This window comes from Narcine bancroftii, chromosome 10 (genome assembly GCF_036971445.1).
Source record: "Narcine bancroftii isolate sNarBan1 chromosome 10, sNarBan1.hap1, whole genome shotgun sequence".
NCBI lineage: Eukaryota > Metazoa > Chordata > Chondrichthyes > Torpediniformes > Narcinidae > Narcine > Narcine bancroftii.
This window is the reverse complement of record NC_091478.1, coordinates 67,153,384-67,172,914: the sequence shown is the minus strand read 5'-3', so window position 1 is coordinate 67,172,914 and position 19,531 is coordinate 67,153,384. Positions and strand designations below refer to the sequence as shown.

At 44.1% G+C, this 19,531-nt stretch overlaps 1 protein-coding gene across 1 annotated transcript in view; it reads right to left on the bottom strand.

Moving 5' to 3' along the window:
- Positions 1–1,416: 1,416 nt before the first annotated feature.
- LOC138743835 (adhesion G-protein coupled receptor G5-like) overlaps positions 1,417–19,531 on the bottom strand; it is a 76,788-nt gene continuing 58,673 nt past the window's right edge. Inside the window, exons 18-24 of the mRNA XM_069899437.1 lie at positions 10,123–10,159; positions 9,937–10,037; positions 9,120–9,247; positions 8,500–8,768; positions 5,484–5,583; positions 2,814–3,091; positions 1,417–2,597 (exon numbers count right to left, since the gene is read on the bottom strand). Of these exons, the coding sequence (XP_069755538.1) occupies positions 2,518–2,597; positions 2,814–3,091; positions 5,484–5,583; positions 8,500–8,768; positions 9,120–9,247; positions 9,937–10,037; positions 10,123–10,159 (993 nt within the window). The 3' untranslated portion in view covers positions 1,417–2,517. The remainder of the gene's footprint in view (positions 2,598–2,813; positions 3,092–5,483; positions 5,584–8,499; positions 8,769–9,119; positions 9,248–9,936; positions 10,038–10,122; positions 10,160–19,531) is intronic.

Genomic DNA, 19,531 nt, shown 5'->3' with positions numbered 1-19,531 from the left:
TTTCATTTCTTACAAGACACTAAGAAAATTTGTTGTGTTACACACTCCAGAATTTGAAATTCAATTTATTATGGTAATAAAACAGTGTCATATTACATGAAATTTCATTTTACCTGCTGCAAGGGAGACAGATTTGCCATAGGCAGGAATTGCCTAAGCACCTCTTACAATCAGGGAGAGAGAGGCAGAGGAGAGTCTCCCATCCCCACCCCCCAGAATCATTGAGTGTCCAAAGATTCACCTCCAGCACTTCCGTAGCCCTTGCAGTCCAAACCATTGCCAACCCAAGGTCCAGATCCAAACCTCCAACACATTCAGGGACCCTTCAGCACCTCCTCACATCCTGGTTATGGTACCTGGTACCCCTCGAGCCAGTTTCCAGCAGCCCACAGCTTCTGCTAGTTCCTTGCCTCGAGTCTCCAGCAACCTGATGCATGCACTGGTCTTTCAGCCACAAAGCCCCTCACTAGTCCGCTGCTGTGGTCACTGCCCCGCAGGTTGTCTCCTCCAATTCTCCCTCTCAGATGGGGGGGGGGGGTGGTCTTCCCATCCTCTGGCACCCTGCTTCCCCAGAGTTTGCAGCTTCTCGTGGGTGCTGCCAATTAATAGGCCTAAAAATCTGGTTATTGCCATACATCGCGTGTAAAATTTGACCCCCCCCTCCCTTTTTTTTGCCCCAGTCACCTGCTCGTCCAAGCTCCCAACATTCTGGACGCCTGCCCATCCAAGTTCCCAACACCCCGGCCACCTCCCCATCCGTGCTCCTGACGTGCAGGCTTGCCTGCCCATCGAAACTCCTAACACCCTGGACACCCGCTGCCCATCTGAACTCGATGCCCTGAATGCAGACTTTCCTCTCGGTTCTCGCTGCTTGCCCGCCCATCCGAGCTCCCAGTGCATGAAGGACACAAGTACTTACCACAGTCAAAAGTAGTATGCGTGTAATAGTTGACCCCTAAATTTTACCCTAAAAATTGGTCCACAAAATTCAACTATTACACATGTATATGTGGGATATTTCTTGCTAGTATAAGCCAGAGGATTGATTATTGTGAAACATGCTATCTGGCTTCCTATTCAAAGTATAGCAGAATATAACCTGGATTTCCCAGATGCTAGTTGCATCTTCTAGTTCCGATTTGCTTGGGATGGAAAGTTCAAAGAATGGCTTTCGACGATCCCAAGGCAGGATTAGTGTGGTCAAACCACAGAAGGCTCCTCCTTGTGATGGGGAGGGGGTTAAAAACAACGGTAGTCGGGAATCAGCCAACTCACCCGAAAACTGAACAAAACTTTTGGGAATGAGAGCAAAATATTTTATTAAAAAATGTTTTACCAAAGATGGAGTCAATTACAAAGTTAAAAATACAAATATATAAGTACATTCAATATTTAATTCATGCTGACATTAACCCAGTCACCCCAACCCTCCCGCCACCCCCCCCCAAAATAGAACCTCAAAGAAAATGAAAAAAAGTATAGAAAAGCAAGAAAATGATTAGAAGAGAATGGATTGGATCGCTGAAAAGTGACACAAATTCTATTCTAGTTTTCTTTAGAGAAGATCAATGCTGGTCTCGAGGGTTGGGAAGAACTTTTCTAAAGATTTCCACCTGAATTTTATAAATATGGTTGCCAAGCTTGAAAAATATGTCATACTTATTTCTTAAGTTGTAGGTAATCTTCTCCAGGGGAATAAAACGATGTATCTCTGCGTTTTAACGTGCCATACCTAGATGGGAGTCAGTCTTCCATGCAACAGTTACACATTTTTTGGCCACTGCCAGCGCAATTTTAACAAATTCTGGGTTTTGTGGAAATTAAATGCTGCGCTAAAACAATTTCCTAAATCTGCCCAAAAAACGTTTTACTTTAGAACATGATCAAGTTGAATGTAAAAAAACATTCCTATCTCCTCACCACATCGAAAACACCGATCTGAAAGATGTGGATTTAATTTGTTTAATTTCTGTGGCGTGAGCGGTAATTGATGCAAAACATCATATGGTGCGAATCTATACCTTACATTGATCGTATTGGTCATGCTATCCTGACATATCAAGCTCAGCATTTAATGGTAAGCAAGAAATCTGTAGATGCCGATCCCTTCTGGTTCATTTGTACTTTTCAAACTTAGAGAGTCCTCAGCTTGCTACTTCTCTCTGATTATGTACTTGATGGAACTGATTTGCAAAGTTTGATTATAGCTCACCAATTGAGAATTTGAATAGCTTTATATTGTGGACAGAAAAGGTTTGGAGGGAGATGGGCCAAACACATGCAAATGACTAGCTCAGAGAAACAACTAAGTCAGGATTGAGGGGCCACTCTTTATAGCCTTATGAATTTAAATACAATTACTTAATTATGTAGGATATGTAATTAATTATTCAGACTGACCATCCAAAAAGAAATCAGACACTTTGGAGCTGAAGTTCAGGACAATTTCGATTGTCTTAATTAAGCATCAGGAATCATTTAGAAAATACTTGTTGTAATCTCGCTTCCATTTCTCCTTCATTTTTCTGTCATATCATTTGTAGTTTGTTCTTTGACTGGCTGTTGTATAGCCCAGTACCACAGGAATATCATAAACCCTGCAAACATTCAGGAAGAAGAAGGCATTAAGATGCGAAGCGTAATTTAGAATTTGTCTACAGCAACTCTTGGACAAGATGGTTGTTCGGAAATGATAAAAAAAAATTGATGAATATTGAATGCACACTCTGGAGTCCTTTCATAAAAATGCGTAACTATTTCCAAATCATAACAACACCTGTTACCACAATAAATCCAGCAAATCCTTCACTGACCTTGCAGGGAGTTGAAGATGCTAAACAGGTAAATTTGAACCACCCGTAGCGGTCCGTGCGAAAGGAAAGCCAAACCCCAGGTGATGCCCAGCAAATAACTGAGCCCGAGAAAGGTCCACAGTTTCTTGTACACAGATCTCGACCCAAAACTGCTTCCTTTTTGCATCTTAACTAACTTGATGCAGACGGTGATTAGTATTACAAAGTTCTCAAGCCACACAAGACTGAAAAAGCCACAATTTGTAACATAATGGATTGTTTTGTCAGATATCCAACACCTGTTGAAAAAAAATGTAAGCTATGAAGTATTCAATGTGCAGCTTTAATTTAGAATTCACATTCCATTCCATCCAATGGTTGGATACATAGTCGAACCAGCTCAAACCTTGGGCTCATTCTTTTACTGCACATGGGCACTGCAAACTGATATCTAGTACAGAAATGCATCTTGAACAAATAACAGCTTTGAGTTAATCCTTATTGGTTTATGAGCAGCATTTATGATGAGGGAGGGGAAAATTAGTTAATTGAAGGTAGGGGTTTGAGGAGATTCGGAAAAGACTCTCGAAAACTACATTCTGACTGGTTGCATCACTGTCTGGTATGGAGGAGTCGAGGCTCAGGACAAGAAAATACTCCAAAAGTTTGCTAACTTGGCCTGCAACACTCTTCACTTAATCGAGGCTATCTACAAGAGGCGGTGGCTTAAGGAAGCAGCCTTTATCCTCAAGGACCCCCCCACCAAGGCTATGTCCTCTTCACTCTGCTACCATTGGGGAAAAGCAGCCTGAAGACGAGCACTCAACTGCCCAAGGACAGGTTCTTCCCCTCTGCCCTCAGATTCCTGAATGACCAACAAACCACAGACACTGCCTCACTTTGATTTCTGTTTTTTCTTGTACTATTTTTATTTATTTTGTAAGGTGGCTTATATAACAATAACAGTACGGAAACAGGCCATCTCAGCCCCTCTAGTCTGCACCGATTTAAGTGATTTCCTCTAGTCCCACTTACATGCTCCCTGTCCATAACCCTCCAATCCTCTCACATCCATACACTCATCCAACCTTCTCTTAAATGACAAAATTGACCCTGCTGCAACCACCTCTTCCGGAAGGTCATTCCACTCAGCCACCACTCTGAGTGAAGAAATTCCCCCTCATGTTATTTCTAAAGTTTTTCCCCCTAACCCTTAACTCATCATTCCAATCTCACCTACCTTCAAGGGGAAGAGCCTATCACATCTACTCTATCTCCCCCCTCAACCATCTACGCTCCAATGAATAAAAACCCTGTCTACTTGATCTTTCTTTGTTATCTAGATACCGGCATCACCTACGGCTCCTAGAACGCTTCCACCAGCGTTGTCTCTGCTCCATCCTCAACATTCATTGGAGCGCTTTCATCCCTAACGTCGAAGTACTCGAGATGGCAGAGGTCGACAGCATCGAGTCCATGCTGCTGAAGATCCAGCTGCGCTGGGTGGGTCACGTCTCCAGAATGGAGGACCATCGCCTTCCCAAGATCGTGTTATATGGCGAGCTCTCCACTGGCCACCGTGACAGAGGTGCACCAAAGAAAAGGTACAAGGACTGCCTAAAGAAATCTCTTGGTGCCTGCCACATTGACCCCCGCCAGTGGGCTGATATCGCCTCAAACCGTGCATCTTGGCGCCTCACAGTTCGGCGGGCAGCAACCTCCTTTGAAGAAGACCGCAGAGTCCACCTCACTGACAAAAGGCAAAGGAGGAAAAACCCAACACCCAACCCCAACCAACCAATTTTCCCCTGCAACCGCTGCAACCGTGTCTGCCTGTCCCACATCGGACTTGTCAGCCACAAACGAGCCTGCAGCTGACGTGGACATTTACCCCCTCCATAAATCTTCGTCCGCGAATCCAAGCCAAAGATACTGCAATCCAGACAACATTTTAGTAAATCTTCTCTGTACCCTCTTTACCTTATTGATATCCCTCCCATAATTTGGTGACCAGAACTGCACACAGTATTCCAAATACGGCCTCACCAATACCTTGAACAGTCTCAACGTCACTTCCCAGCTCCTATATTCTATGCTTTAATTTATAAAGGCCAGCAGGCCACTCTATCCACATGAGAAACTACTTTGCACTGTGATGCGGCCACAAAGCAATGGATTTTGTGACATGTATATTACAACAAATTCTGATGTGGATAGTTGATGTAATCTCCCCGGTTTATGTGCCACATGCTGCTCTACATATTTATAATTCATTGCAACTGTATATGTCCTTTGTCCGGTGAAATGAATTATAAAGGGTTTCTCAATCTATCCTGTTTGTTACTAATCCACAATGGAGTTTAATTATATCATTTTCGTGACCTCACTGCACTGCCATCCCACCTCATCTTCCCAAAGGACCTAGATACTTTACCACCTTACTGCTTACCCTACACTCGCTCTCCATGATAAAGAATGCCAGTGGTGTGCTTGATTGTTGCATACAACATAGTTAACCCTGATTCGCTTTCCCTCAGCTTTGAGTATTTTCAGCAGTATGCATGCATACTCACTGGCAGAATTCCCTCTGAATATTAGGATCACCATGGATTGCCCAGCACCTGATGGCAACCTTGCTGATGAGAATTAAGTGTCAACATTATTGCCCTTGGGGTACTTAACAAGACCTACATTGAAACGGAGTTGTTACTGTTCTGTGTTTCAATCTGAAACTGGTCATATTGGTCCGTTCTCACTCCAACACACAAGGACACCACCACGGCAGGAAAGCCTGTCAATAGAAGAAAATTAAATGCATTCACCACAAAATCAATAGAATTTACTGTGCGTTGCATTGAGGAACAATTGCTTGATCGATTGGCATTGGAGATTATCAATTATTACATTTAATTTGTGTTTGGGAATAGCTGATATTGGAAGAACCACCACCTCTGGGGAAAAAAAAACACTTTAAACTCATTCTTAACCTTCCGGAAGATGTGGTTGCAGCATGGTCAATTTTGTCATTTAAGAGAAGGTTGAATAAGTGCATTGATATGAGGGGATTGGAGGGTTATGGACAGGGAGCATGGGTAGGTGGGACTAGAGGAGATCACTTAAATTGGTGTGTATTAGAGAGGCCAAGATGGCCTGTTTCCATACCGTAATTGTTATATGGTTAACAAAGCACCAAACTTTGCGGTTGCATTTTTCAGCACCATTGACTGTAGTTTTGTGCCGCACACTCCTCCTGAATGAAACTTTGGTTAAATCTGCTCAATATTGTAACGTTAGAATGTAGGTTGACCCAATTTCAAATACCTTGAGGCCGGGTTATTAATAAAGAAGTGGGTGGTGACAATGTCTGAGTCAGTGAGTCAATTTGCCCTTTCAATCTGCCATGTAAAATGGGGTTAACCGGGCAATTTGCACAGTTACCGCCCCAGTTATGCGGCAGTTTGAAAGGGTCCAACCGGATCAAGCCCATCGGAACTCAACCGCATCTCTGATCTATCTCAGAAGTAGTCAGAGAACCAAGTTAAACTTACCTAGGTCTCATCCACAGGAAAATAGCTGACCCGCTTATTCCGGTGATGCCAACGTTTGCGTGTGTACATCAACGGGCAGCCAGCACCCGAGCATCCGGCGGCACTTCCGGTGAGTGTGTGATAAGTCATTGCGGGGGTGGGATCCCCCCTTAAATCGCTGGGTTGGTGATTTAATGCGTAGATTCCCCCTGCAATTTAAAAGGTGCGCTCCAGCACCTTTGCCCCAGTAATCGCACCCGGGTCCCAGGAGAACCACCTAGGTGCTGTAGTTTGAAAGGGGCCACTGTCAATGAGGTGAGTACTAACAATGTCAAATTCTCTGCTGTTTCAGGAGGGATCAGATATACCAGAAGGCAACATTTTTTAAATCAGCTGATTGAGACTCAATCCAACTGCAGTTGATTATACTGGGATTTTATGGCTGTCTATAAATATGATATTTGTTAAGAACAGTTAAGATTCACAGGGTGGACTCACAGTGACAAGGCGAGAGTTTATTGTCATACACACGAGTTCAATATACAAATGCACTTGCTGCAGCCAAACACTAATGAATAACTTCTAAACTGATTTATCACACCAGAGAAAAAATTATGAACAAATACGATGTTACAGTTAGTCCAAAAATAGTGATGCTACAACAGTGCAGACAGATTTTGGTTTTTAAGAGTAGGTTAGCAGAGGTTGAAGAGCCAGATCGCTGTTGGAAATAAACTCCTCTTGCACCAAAAGGTGCTGGACTCTGGGTTCCGTACCTTCTGCCTGAACAGAGCAGGTGAGGTTGCAACCAGGATGATGGGAGGAATATATGGTGCAGAGAAGATTTACGAGGATGTTGCCAGGACTCGGGAGCCTGACCAATAGAAGGAGGTTGAGCAGGCAGGGGCTTTATTGCTGAGAGGATGAGGGGCGATTCCATGGAGGTTTACAAACTCATGAGAGGAATAGATCTGGCAAATGCAGAGGGTCTTTTGCCCATTTTTACATCGAAGGCAGTGGGTGTATGGAGCAAGATGCCAGAGAAGGTGGTTGAGGCAATGTGAAAGAAAACTTAGGATAGATTCATGGATTTGATGGGCTTTGAGGGATATCGGCTAAACCTAGACAGATGGGACCATTGTGGCTGGAGCATTTTGATCTGTGTGAGTGTTGCACTGAAGGGCCTGTTTCCACACTCTATAAATCTATGATCCCTACCCTTCCCATCAAGTTTCACAAATGCGTGGGCTCTTCGGCAAACTACCACGCAGTGCATGATCAGAGGCAAGACTCTGCCACGCCTGTGCGCATGTCATTTCACTTCTCCCTTTCCAGGATTGTCCCATCTTCTCAAGAAAGAGGCTACGCAGTTCCCAGGTTGGAAGGTTTAGAGCTGGAAAGAGTATGGAGGAAGTGAACATCCTTCTCATTCCGCCTCTGCCCCAAAGTGGACCACCTTCCCTTCAATACCTTTGTGTGGTGAGAAATAGGCAAAAGTAATAACTCACATGGTAGAACTTGGGGAACATGGGCTGGGAGAGAAAGGAGAATGGGGAAGCGAAGGGAGTGTGACAGAGAGAGGAATAGTGGGGAAAAGGGAAGGGGAAAGGAGAAGGGTGTGGGGAGTGAGAGTGAAAGGTGGAATTCATAAAGCAATAGGAATACAAAATAAAAACCAGCTTTGAAATAAGAAGGCAGCATAGTTCAGACAATAATTTTTATGAGAAAGTGGCTAACACTCATAATTCATGCTGGGGCTGAGAACCTAGGAGTAGGTGTGAAAGGTTGCAGACGTGGTAGGCACAGAGCAGTCTTTGGATCTCAGAAGTGAAGGAATCACACATGGGCATGTGTGGGAGGCAGCTGAGAAATGGAGATCGGGCCAGTTGTTGGATGCAGTCAGAAGCCAATGAGCCATTCCTCTTTGGAAGTTGCACCATTACAATATAATAATTGTAAGGACAAGAAATGAAGGACTTGAATACTTGAGCCATCTGATTACTAGATATGGGAGACTTATAAGCTTGATGGTACTATGTTTCGCAGTCCCAGCGCTTCATTAACATTGGGTGTGTGTCTATCATATGCTATTTGGAAAAACATTCAAATGGGCCAATTAATGTTCTGTGGGCAACACACAAAGTCTCATCAAAGAATGAAATAGATGCCCTGATACTCACCCCAACCCACAAGAGCCATTTTCTGGATGTAATGTTTGACATAGATGTTGAAGACTTTAACTATCATCAAGTAGAGATGAAGTCCCTCAATTGCCATCCATGTAAAAAGGCACAACAATGAATAATGAAGGAACACGGCAAGAGTCTTACAGAGACCATCAATCATCAGGTCACTGAACCACTCATTGATCAGGAAATTTGTGTTCAAGAGAAAGCAAGCAATGCAGAGGTTAATGTGGATCTTGGTTGTATCATTGCCTTTCAACTTCCTGAAACAAAAAGATAACCAGATACCAACATTGTGAGATGTAATTTCATTTCACAGCACTATTCATATTGACTAAAGCAACCAGAACAAATTTACAGAGATCTGTGAGAGTGTGAAAATGAGGACCTGCCTGGAGTCCAGAAGACACAACCACTCTTCTCCTGCCAGACTGGGCTGTTTCATCTCCTATCCATGCCAGTTCCTTCCCCCTTCCTGTCCCCTCTCCTACCCTGTCCCTTCCTTCCCATACCCTCTCCCTCCCCATCTCAATCTTCTCTCCTCCCTCGTCCCCCCTCTCCTTCCCCTGGACTGACGCTTCTGCAGGGCTCACTGCATGGAAGGTCCGGCTCACCTGATCACCCAGAAGTGGAGCACTGTGATGGCTGTGAAGATGGCAGAGATCCCACAGCCAATTCTTGTGATGTATGTTAATGAAGTCAAAACATTTTGACCCAATGTGTTGTCATTCATGTTGAAGTCCTTTGAGAAATAATGGAGAACACTGAGTAAGGATTAAACCTAATCTATCTCTAAAGTGTTTATTTCTGTAGTTGATTCAAATTATTATGAGCATTTATTATTATAAGGTGAAGCTGTCAATTCTGCTGGTCGTGGACATCAGTTCAGAATAAGTGCACGGCTGGTGCTGGGATGGTGTGGCCAAGTTCCCCATTGAGTAGTCCGATTGTGAGGAGGGAGAGATCTGTCATTTCCAGCTATCACAGTGTCCATTGTGAGATTCTGTGTCCTCGGGTTCTCTGGCATTCCAATGGACAATAACCTCAAGGATTCCAGGCCAGCTCAGGCGAGTAGACTCCATTGACCTCAACGGGGATTGTAGATGAATGGATTAGCAGGGAAACAGGAAATTAAGGTGCTGTTTAAAATGTGGATGAGCCCCAATTTTCTCCCTTATCCCAAAGATGTGCAGTTTGGGAGGTGAATTGGTCATAGTGGGTCCGTGAATGGATGGAATCTGGTGGGAATATAACAATGAGATGAGGGGAGGATTGATGTGAGGACCGGAGGATCAGCATGGACTTGGTGGGCTGAACAGCCTCTGTATTGCAAGAATCTCGGACTCTATAATTTTCTAGGTTAAGTGCTCAGGTTGAGATGACGGACCTACTGCCGTACCTTCTCTCATGGAACAGACACGTATAACTTACCAGTAACACAGCAAAGTAGGTCAGGTGGTCACACATGCAAATGGTTTGTTTACCCTCTATTGTCGTATTACAGCCCGTGGAATTCCAGCTGGAGATGTTTTCTGTAACATGAGTTTATGGTCTAAATTACACTTTAACCAGGTTCCCCAACACTAAACAAAATATTTAAACAGGCTTTCAGCTTACCATCTTCAAAAAAGAATACACACCGATGGGATGCATTCTGAAATAAATGGATTTGTTTGATTAGTTTGTGTTTTACCGAGTACCTCTTGCAAAGACTGCTCAGCTATAATTGTTCCACGACAGGTACCAGGGACCATAGAAAAGAAGACACACGAGAGACTGCAGTTTTTGGAATCTGGGGCAAAAAATAGCCAGGTGGAGAAAGACGGCAGATCAAGCAGCGCCCATGGGTCCTGGTAAAGTGTCTCAACCCGAAACATTCAACGTTTCCCCCCTCTACCAATGATGCTCAACTTGCTAAGTTTCTCCAGAAAGTTGCCTTATGCTCTGTATCTGAGCGCGCCAGGACTGACATCAACTGCTGATTGCGTCTCCAACTAAAGATCATGCAAGTGAGCTACGTCTCCGTTATACTGAGTCGCCTGACTGCTTCTTTTTAAAAAAAAACTGTCGGAAACATTCGTGCCACTTTTAGCATTATTAAAAAGATAGATGGAAAATTAATTGACAGAAGTTTCAAGAAATTGCAAGACTTGCTGAAAATCTCAGTGCATCTCACGGAGTTGGAATTCTATTAGATGACACAGTGAAGTTGCTGCTTCACACTTCCACAGTCCTGGGCTTGATCCTGACAACTGGTGCTAATTGTGAGGAGACGTCCCTTTGATTTTTGTGGGATTTCTTTTGGTGCTCTGGTTTCTTTCCACACCCCAAAGATGCACAGGTAAAGGTCACTCTAGAGAGATGTCGTACAATCTGATGGGGGTGGGGGTGGAGTTGTGGATTAGAAGGCGAGGATGAAAAATGGGTTAAATATGGGTGCTGAAGCATTAACATTGGTGACTCAAGGTGCACCCAAACTGGTTGGCATCAAAATGAGAATATGCTAGTGTTAAGGCATCAACGGTGACACGCTTTGAAGTCAATGCAGCAGCTCAAGTGCACGGGAAATAAAACAGGATTCTTGTTCAGACCAAGCTTAGAAGTCTCTAACGTGAAAACGCTGGAGGAACTCAGGTGGTCTCACAGAGACCATAGGATGTAAAGCTAGATTACCAAGGTTTCAGGCCTGAGCCCTTCTTCAAGGTACAAGTATAAGCAAAAAGCAGGCAGGCTTTAAAGACTGCGGAGAGAAAGTGAGGGTGGGGGGGGGAGGAATGACAGGGGGGAGGAGTCCAGGCCAACAGACAAAAGATATGTTAAGAGAGAAGATTATAGATAATCATCTTTTACAGCTGTCTTTGCTGGATGTAGGTTTCATGGAATGGTATAGATTAGGGAAAACAATATTTTTATTCAAGATAATTTTGCCTCTTTTGAACGATTATTAGCCAAATTTAATCTTTCTAATAGAAATTTTTAGATATTTACAAGTTAGAGTTTTTCTTCAGTCCAAACTTTCTGACTTTCCTCAAATCTCAAATACTAATATTCTTGATCTATTTTTTAAATTTATGGTTTTCTGTTCACGGTGGATTAATATCATATATTTATAATGATTTATTGGATTTAAGATCAGCCTCAATAGCTGGGATTCAGAATGATTGATAATGATATTTGAACATAATATTTTCAGATGAAGATTGGTATCCCATCCTCAGCTCAATTAATGATTCCTCATTTTGTGCAAGGCATTGCTTATTACAATTTAAGGTGCTGCAGAGAACACATGGTCCAAACTTAAATTATCTTGTTTTTTAATGCAGATATTGATCCACTTTGTGAGAAGCGTAAAATTTTGAAGCCTCACTGATCCATATATTTTGGGAGAACCCAAATTTAGAGAGATTTTGTAAAGACAAGCTTTTATATTAAACTCAATAAAAATATTTAAAAGATGAGAATTGATTTGGCTCTGCAAAAGGTGACAGAGAGAAATGAGGGGAGGGAGAAAGAGAAAGAGAGAGAGAGAGAGAGAGAGAGAGGGGGTGAATGGAGAGAAGAGACAAAGATGAGGGGAGAGGTTAACAGAAACCGGATAAGTTGATGTTAATGCCATCTGATTGGAGGGTGTTGTTTCTCCAATTTGCGGGTGGTCTCAGTCTGGCAGTGCACAAGACCATGGACAGACACGTCAGCAAGGGAATGGAATGGGATTGGGGGTGGACAGAGTCGAGGTGCTCAACAAAGCAATCTTCCCACCTGCGCCCAGTCTCTCCGATGTAGAGGAGATGAAAGCGGGAGCACTGGATGGAGTAGATGATCCTCCAGATTGGCAAGTGAAGTATTGCTTCCCTTGGAAGGACTGTTTGGGGCCTTGAATGATGGTGAGGAGATGTGGGCGCATATAGGGCATCTCTTGCAGTCACAGGGGTAGATGCCATGGAAGCGATAGGTGGGGAGGTAGGAGTGGATGAGGGTGTCATGGAGGGATCGGCCCCTACAGAACGCGGAGAGGGGAAGATGTATCATGTAGTAAGGTGGTTTATTGACAAACATGGCAAATGATGAGTGATGACTTAATAGAGGTATATAAGATTATGAAGGAATTAGATGGGGTGGACAGCCAGTACCTTTTTCCCTGGTCAATGGTAACAAATGCCAGAGGGCATCAGTTTAAGGTGAGTGGAGGAAAGTTTAGGGGAAATGTCAGATGAGTTTTTTTACTCAGAGAGTTGGGGGGGAGGGGTGAGGGGTGGGGTGGCTGGAATACATTGCCAGGGGTAGTGATGGAACCTGGTGCAATAGGGATATTTAAGGGATTCCTATATATTTTTTACACTGCCCTTTCATTCAGGGACATTTGCTCCTTTTTAGCAGAACATCTGCTGTTTAAAAAGCACTGAGATGGAATGGGGTGGGGGGGGGGGGTGGGGGGAGGTGTTATTCTAATCCCAGCTTTTTTCCACATTCAGACCTAGTAACAAGAAACGCTGGTTGTGTTAAACTCGCTTCTGGCAATTTGGGTAAGGATGTGAATGTGGACTGTAATTTTAAAAAAAAGTGTATTTATGGGTAACTATTTAAAACTTGGACAAAACATGGAAGAAGGACAACAGGAAAAATCTTTTTAAGAATAATACTGCCGCCCCGCTCTCTCCCGGCGTCCCGCCGCCCCGCTCTCTCCCGGCGTCCCGCCGCCCCGCTCTCTCCCGGCGTCCCGCCGCCCCGCTCTCTCCCGGCGTCCCGCCGCCCCGCTCTCTCCCGGCGTCCCACCGCCCCGCTCTCTCCCGGGGTCCCGACGCCCCACTCTCTCCCGGGGTCCCGACGCCCCGCTCTCTCCCGGGGTCCCGACGCCCCGCTCTCTCCCGGGGTCCCGACGCCCCGCTCTCTCCCGGTGGCCCCGATCTCTTTTGCTGCGGGCCGCTCATGGAGATGGGTAAGGGCAATCACAAAGTGTGGTTGGGTGCAGCACCAACTCGACAAGGTATCATTCCCAGTACATCATTGATTTGACACTAGGTCAGCCAGATTGAACTGCAATGATACAGCAAAAGTAAAAGGCAGTCGATCAGGCTGACATCGAGGAGTTCACTCGGGAATACCTGACCAGCAGGCACTTGTCTCCTGATGTCTATGCATGTTCCCATAAATGCAGAAGTTTGAAATGAGCTGAAGATGAAATGAGCTGGTGGTGAAACAGTGATGCATCCTCTACCCGACTCATTATTTCGTTAGGTGGGTGAAGCCCTGATGTGTTGATGGGAGGAGAATGAGAGCTGATTTAATTCATAATTCTTGGTTTTGACAGGACAGAAGTGGGGTGGCTGTTGGTCTTTCAAAATAGAGATTGATCACTCATGAATAAGATAAAAAGTATGTATCAAAGGCTACTGAATCTGGAACTCTACAGAAGGAGGGTGTGAATGTTCAGTTACTGAATGCATTCAAAACAGTCACTGACAGACCTTCAATTATTAAGGGAGAGGAGAGGAGATTAGTGTTAGGGAGTGGGATTGTGATCACACACCGACCCCACCGCCCCACTCTCAGCTGTTCCCAGCTGTCTCTCGTTACCTTGTGCCATGAGCAAGCTGGTCTGTGGGTTTGTCCTCAGTCTGAAGCCCACCGCTCCTTTTCTCACCCCCAGCAGCCTGCCTTCAGCCCACACGATAGATAGCGGTGAGTAGTAAGGGATTACTTAAGGTGGTATGTGAGTGGAAAGAAAATGTTTTAAATTCGCTGCTATAGATCAATATTTGGTAAATTTTCCCACGATCTTTTATATCTTGCACAACTATGTTTTATTAAATTGTGCACGTTTTTCCCACTCTAACACTACAAAGTTATTTCTAGTTATTCTTATTCCTCTAATCAGCTTCTCACTGTTGCCTCACACTTTTCTTTTACATTCTTACTATAACTGTGCAATTAAGTTGAGTAAAGTTTGGAAAACAGCCACCAAGTTTTTTCATTCTCACAAAAATTAACTCAACTTAATTGTCACACATGGAGACAGCGTGGAGGCCCAAATACTTAGACATCGGCCCCAGCTCACTGACAGCTGCCAAGGAGTGGTGAGACTGGCGGACGGTTTTCATGAATGATGCAAACAACTATGGGGACAAGATACAGAACAAGTACAGAACACTATTAGGCTGTGTGAGTTGCAACGTTTTTGAATACGTAGAAGGACGTGAAAATTTTGACTCAGCTATCCATTGACAGATGAACTAAGATCTCAACTAAGTTGGAGATTTTATATGTGAAGACTCACAATGAGGTTTTTGCCAGACATTTACTGGCTATCAGGCGGCAGAAGCCAGGAGAATCATTAGATGATTTCTTCAGGAAGTTGGAAAAGTTAAAGAGAAACTGTAATTTTTGAGATCATAGTGTGGAAACGAGGCAATGCGTGATGCATTCATTGCTGGCATTGTCTCACCTGCAATAGGTTAGCGTCTCTTAGAAAATAAAACCCTAGACTTACAGACTGTTATAACCAAGCTACTGCGTTAGACATAGCTCAACGCAATAATGATGCATATGCTACCCTGGCGACCCATATAGCTTTACTAATGAACCCTGAACCATCACAGGTACCGCAGGTATGTGAGAAGGATTCTTTAGCAGGGCTGCCTGATAACCTTCCTGTTATTCTTGAGATACCAGGTGTGGCTGACACTTATAATACAAAATGGAAATGTTTCTTCTGTAGTTTTTCTTACCATTCACGGGATAATTGTCCAGTACGTGAGGCTACTTGTTATAACTGTGTCAAGAAGGGACATTTATGCCAGGGTTTGCAAATCCAAGGCCTCACCAAACTCAGTGGTAAAAGTGATCAACTCTCAGGTAAAGGCTAAACTTACTAATAGGCCACAAGGACTCGCTCAAGCCGCAACCTTTATGACTGTGAATAGTAAAAGGTTAAGTGCTCTGTTGGATTCATGCAGCATCGATAGTTATCTTAGTGAGAAAGTCACGCAGGAACTAAAACTAAAAGGTTCACCCACCTGTGGTTCAGAAAACTTTAAACACTAGTTCCCAAGGATATGTTGTTGTTCAACTAACTCTTAGTATTAGTAGCCAGTCGTACGCTGCCTCAAGACTTGGTGTATTGAAGTCTCTATGTTCGGACTTAATACTTGGCCAGGATTTCCAGCGTCAGCATCTGAGTGTGAAATTTGAATACGGAAGACCCTTGTCTGAGCGAACTACGAATGGTGCTGATCATTAATGTGCTCTGACAGCAGCAAAAAGAGAAGAACCATCCCTTTTCCCAAACTTATCATGAAGATGTAAACAAATTGCTGCCAAATTGAGAAGCTTTAGCAAAGATGATCGGGACTCAATTGCAGAGGAAATTCGCCAATTACTTTCAGAAGGCATAATTGAGATATGCACATCATCATGGCAATCCCAAGTGGTGAAGGATCGCACCCATCGACTCGAGCAGTGAATGTGTGTAGATTATTCACAATCAATCATTGGATTGAAATTGGATGCTTATCCCCTTGCCAAGAATTGACGAAATGGTGAACGAACTTGCTCTACACGTGCTCCACCTCTATCTCTACCTCTGACCTGAAAAGTGCCTACCACCAAGCGTCAGTGAAGGGGTCAGATAGGAAATATACGGCTTTTGACCCAATGGAAGTTTGTAGGATTCCATTTGGAGTCACAAATGGGGTAGCCGCCTTCCAGTGAGATATGGATGTTAGTGAGAGAAGAAAAACTGCAAGGTGCCTTCCGTTACCTTGATAATATCACTATTGCTGGTTACACACAAGAGGGACATGATCAAAATGTAAAGAAATTCCTAAAGACCTTCAGTCAGTGGCACCTAACACTTAATGATTCAAAGACTGTGGAGTCTGTGAATTCCATTAATGTTCTTGGATATGGTGTGGGGGAATGTGGGGGAAATTGTGTCATTAAGCCAGATCCTGAGAGACTTCGCCCACTACAAGAGCCTCCACCAGAAAATTGGCGATCCTTAAATAAGGTATTTAGGATGTTTCCTTATTACACCAAATTGATTCCTGGGGTTTCTAACAAGATTCAACCGATGGTAAATACAAAAAAGTTTCCAATGGAGGAAAAGGCCCTGAACACCTTTAACTTATTAAAGAGAGAGTTGGAGGGACAGCCTGAACAGTATACATGCAAGGCCATATTTCACCACAGGAGGACGCCACCCTGCACTTGGTGGATGAAAACTTAACCTTTGAGATAGAGTGTGACGCCTCTGATGTGGCTATTTCTGTTGTCATTAACCAAGACGCTACAAGGAAGTGAATTGCTCTACCACACTGTAGAGAAAGAAGTGACTGTCATCATTGAGGCAGTGCACAAATGGAGCCACTACCTGACACAGCGATGCTTTAGCTTGGTTACTGATCTGAGGTCAGAGGCCTTTATGTTTGACAGTAAAAGGCATCCAAAGATAAAGAACGCAAATATTCAAAAATTGGGGCTGGAACTTGCACCATTTAGTTACATAATAAAGTACCGTCCTGGGAAAGAGAATGTGGTCCCTGATGCATTTAGTCAAGTGTACACTTGTTCAGCCTTTACTACCTCCACACTCGCTGACATTCACAACAGACTTTGTCCTCCAGGAATAATTCGGCTGCTGCATTTTATTAGAGCAAAAAAATCTCCCCTTTTCTACACAAGATGTCAAGAAGACTTGTGGTTCATGAAGGGTCTGTGCTGAACTAAAGCCTCAGTTCTACCACCCACCAGAAGGAACTCTTATCAAAGCAACAAAACCTATGGAATGGCTTAGTATTGATTTCAAGGGACCCTTACCTACAGCTTTGAGTAACCCATATTTACTTATAGTAGTTGATGAATATTCACGTTTCCCCTTTGCTTTTCTCTGTCCCAATATTCAAACAGGTGATTATCCTTTTATCCAAGTCTTTGGACCAGACACTTCTCAGTATTTGGATTATGAAATAAAAATGGCAGCGTTATAGATTTGCAATACTTCACTGAAGCAGGCTCAACAAACAATGGTCATATTTGTTACCCATAACCCCTCACACAGCTGGAACTGCTCTGGGGAATGCCAGAGCACTTTCAGTACCACCACCTCCTCGGCTCCAGCTTGTTTCTCTCCCCCTTCCTCCTGAGCCTTGGCGTTCAGCACCCAGGCCTCTTTGCCCTCTGGCTCTGACTCTCCTTACCCCTGCTGGGCCTCTGTGCTCTTCAGGCTGCATCCTCTCCTCACTCTCTTCCCGCTCGTCTGGTCGAGTCATGCTGCTGTTCTCTCCCCGCTCACTGCCTGAGTGCTATTCTCTCCTTGCTCTCTCCCTGCCCAGGTCGCGCCCTCTCCTTGCTTGCCTGCCCAAGTCACGTTCATTCCTCACTCTCTTTCAGCTCACTGCCCAAGACACATTCTTTCCTCGCTCTCTCTAGAACACCTGAAAATATACTGTGTATGCAGTAAAAAAAAGTTCAATTTTTGGAGGTTTTCAGAATCACGGACAAAGGGATAAGAACGTGTACTGCTATTTAGCCTATGTGCAATGCCAAATGACATACACTCTGATTGAGGCACCACCTTCTTGTCTAAGGACCTGAAAGATGACCTCTCCCAGAAAGGGGTTGCCACAAGTCCTACCATACCGCTCAATTAGGAATGGACAGGTAGAGAAGTTCAACGGCATCATATGGAAGGCAGTCTATTTGGCCCTTAGATCATGTAACCTGCCCAAGAAGCATGGGGAACTGGTTCTTCCCAAGGTCCTACACTCCCAAAGATTGCAGTTGTGTACAGCAACAAACACTGCATCCCATGAACGTTTTTTTGCCACTCATCCCTTGAAAATTTACTACCCTTCTGGCTAATGACCCCTAGATCCATACTACTAAGAGAGAGAGAGAGAGACAGAACCACTTGTAGACCAAGTTGAATTCCTTGACAGTAATCCAACATCAGGTACCCAGATGGACGGGAATCTACTGGGTCTGTTAGTGACTTGGCACCTTGTTCGGAAGCCAAGGCAATCCCTACATCTCCTACTGTGAAACAAGGTGAAAGAAATCTGGTGGTCCCAATACTGGGGGAGGAGGAAGATGTGATGTGCCATAGCGAGGAGAGCATGATGAAGCTTGAGGACTAAGGAGATCCAGCTGTGTACCAAAACCTCTCATTCAATGTGGGTAGGAGTAGTCCCGTGAAGTGTTACTTGATACTGTTAGTGATTTGTTTTAGGAGGGAAGATCACAGTATTACTAAGTTATTCTTAACTGTTCTTCTTCCTCCATTCAGCTTCTCACTGCTGCCTCGTGCCTTTCTTGTACATTCTAACTGTAACTGTAGAATTAAGTTGAGTAAAGCTCGGAAAGAGGCCACCAAGTTTTTTGTTCTCACAACAATCATGTTCTTTTATAATTTGTGCGCACGTGTATGTTTTATTCCCACTACGATTTTCCCATGCTCTCTAATTATTGTTGTGTTACTAGAAGTAACATTTAATTCAAACCCTTGTGTGCAGACTTGTCTCTCATGAACCTGACACTTTCTCAACACAACAGTAAGCAGTGTGGGGGTCGACAACATCACCGTCGACGTTATTCACCATATTCACCAATTTCAACCATGCATTCAAGACCAGGGGAATATTTTTGAGCCATTTTTTAAGGGGGAAAAAAGTGGATCTAACATGCCGTCAAATATGGGTATGTGATACTAGACCAGTGGTTGTCAACCTTTTCTTTTTCACTCATGTCTCTTCTTTTTTTGGCTTGGCTTCGCGGACGAAGATTTATGGAGGGGTATGCCCACGTCTGCTGCAGGCTCGTTGGTGACTGACAAGTTCGATGCGGGACAGGCAGGCACGGTTGCAGCGGTTGCAAGGGAAAATTGATTGGTTGGGGTTGGGTGTTGGGTTTTTCCTCCTTTGTCTTTTGTCAGTGAGGTGGGCTCTGTCGTCTTCTTCAAAGGAGGTTGCTGCCCGCCGAACTGTGAGGCGCCAAGATGCATGGTTGGAGGCGAGATCAGCCCACTGGCGGT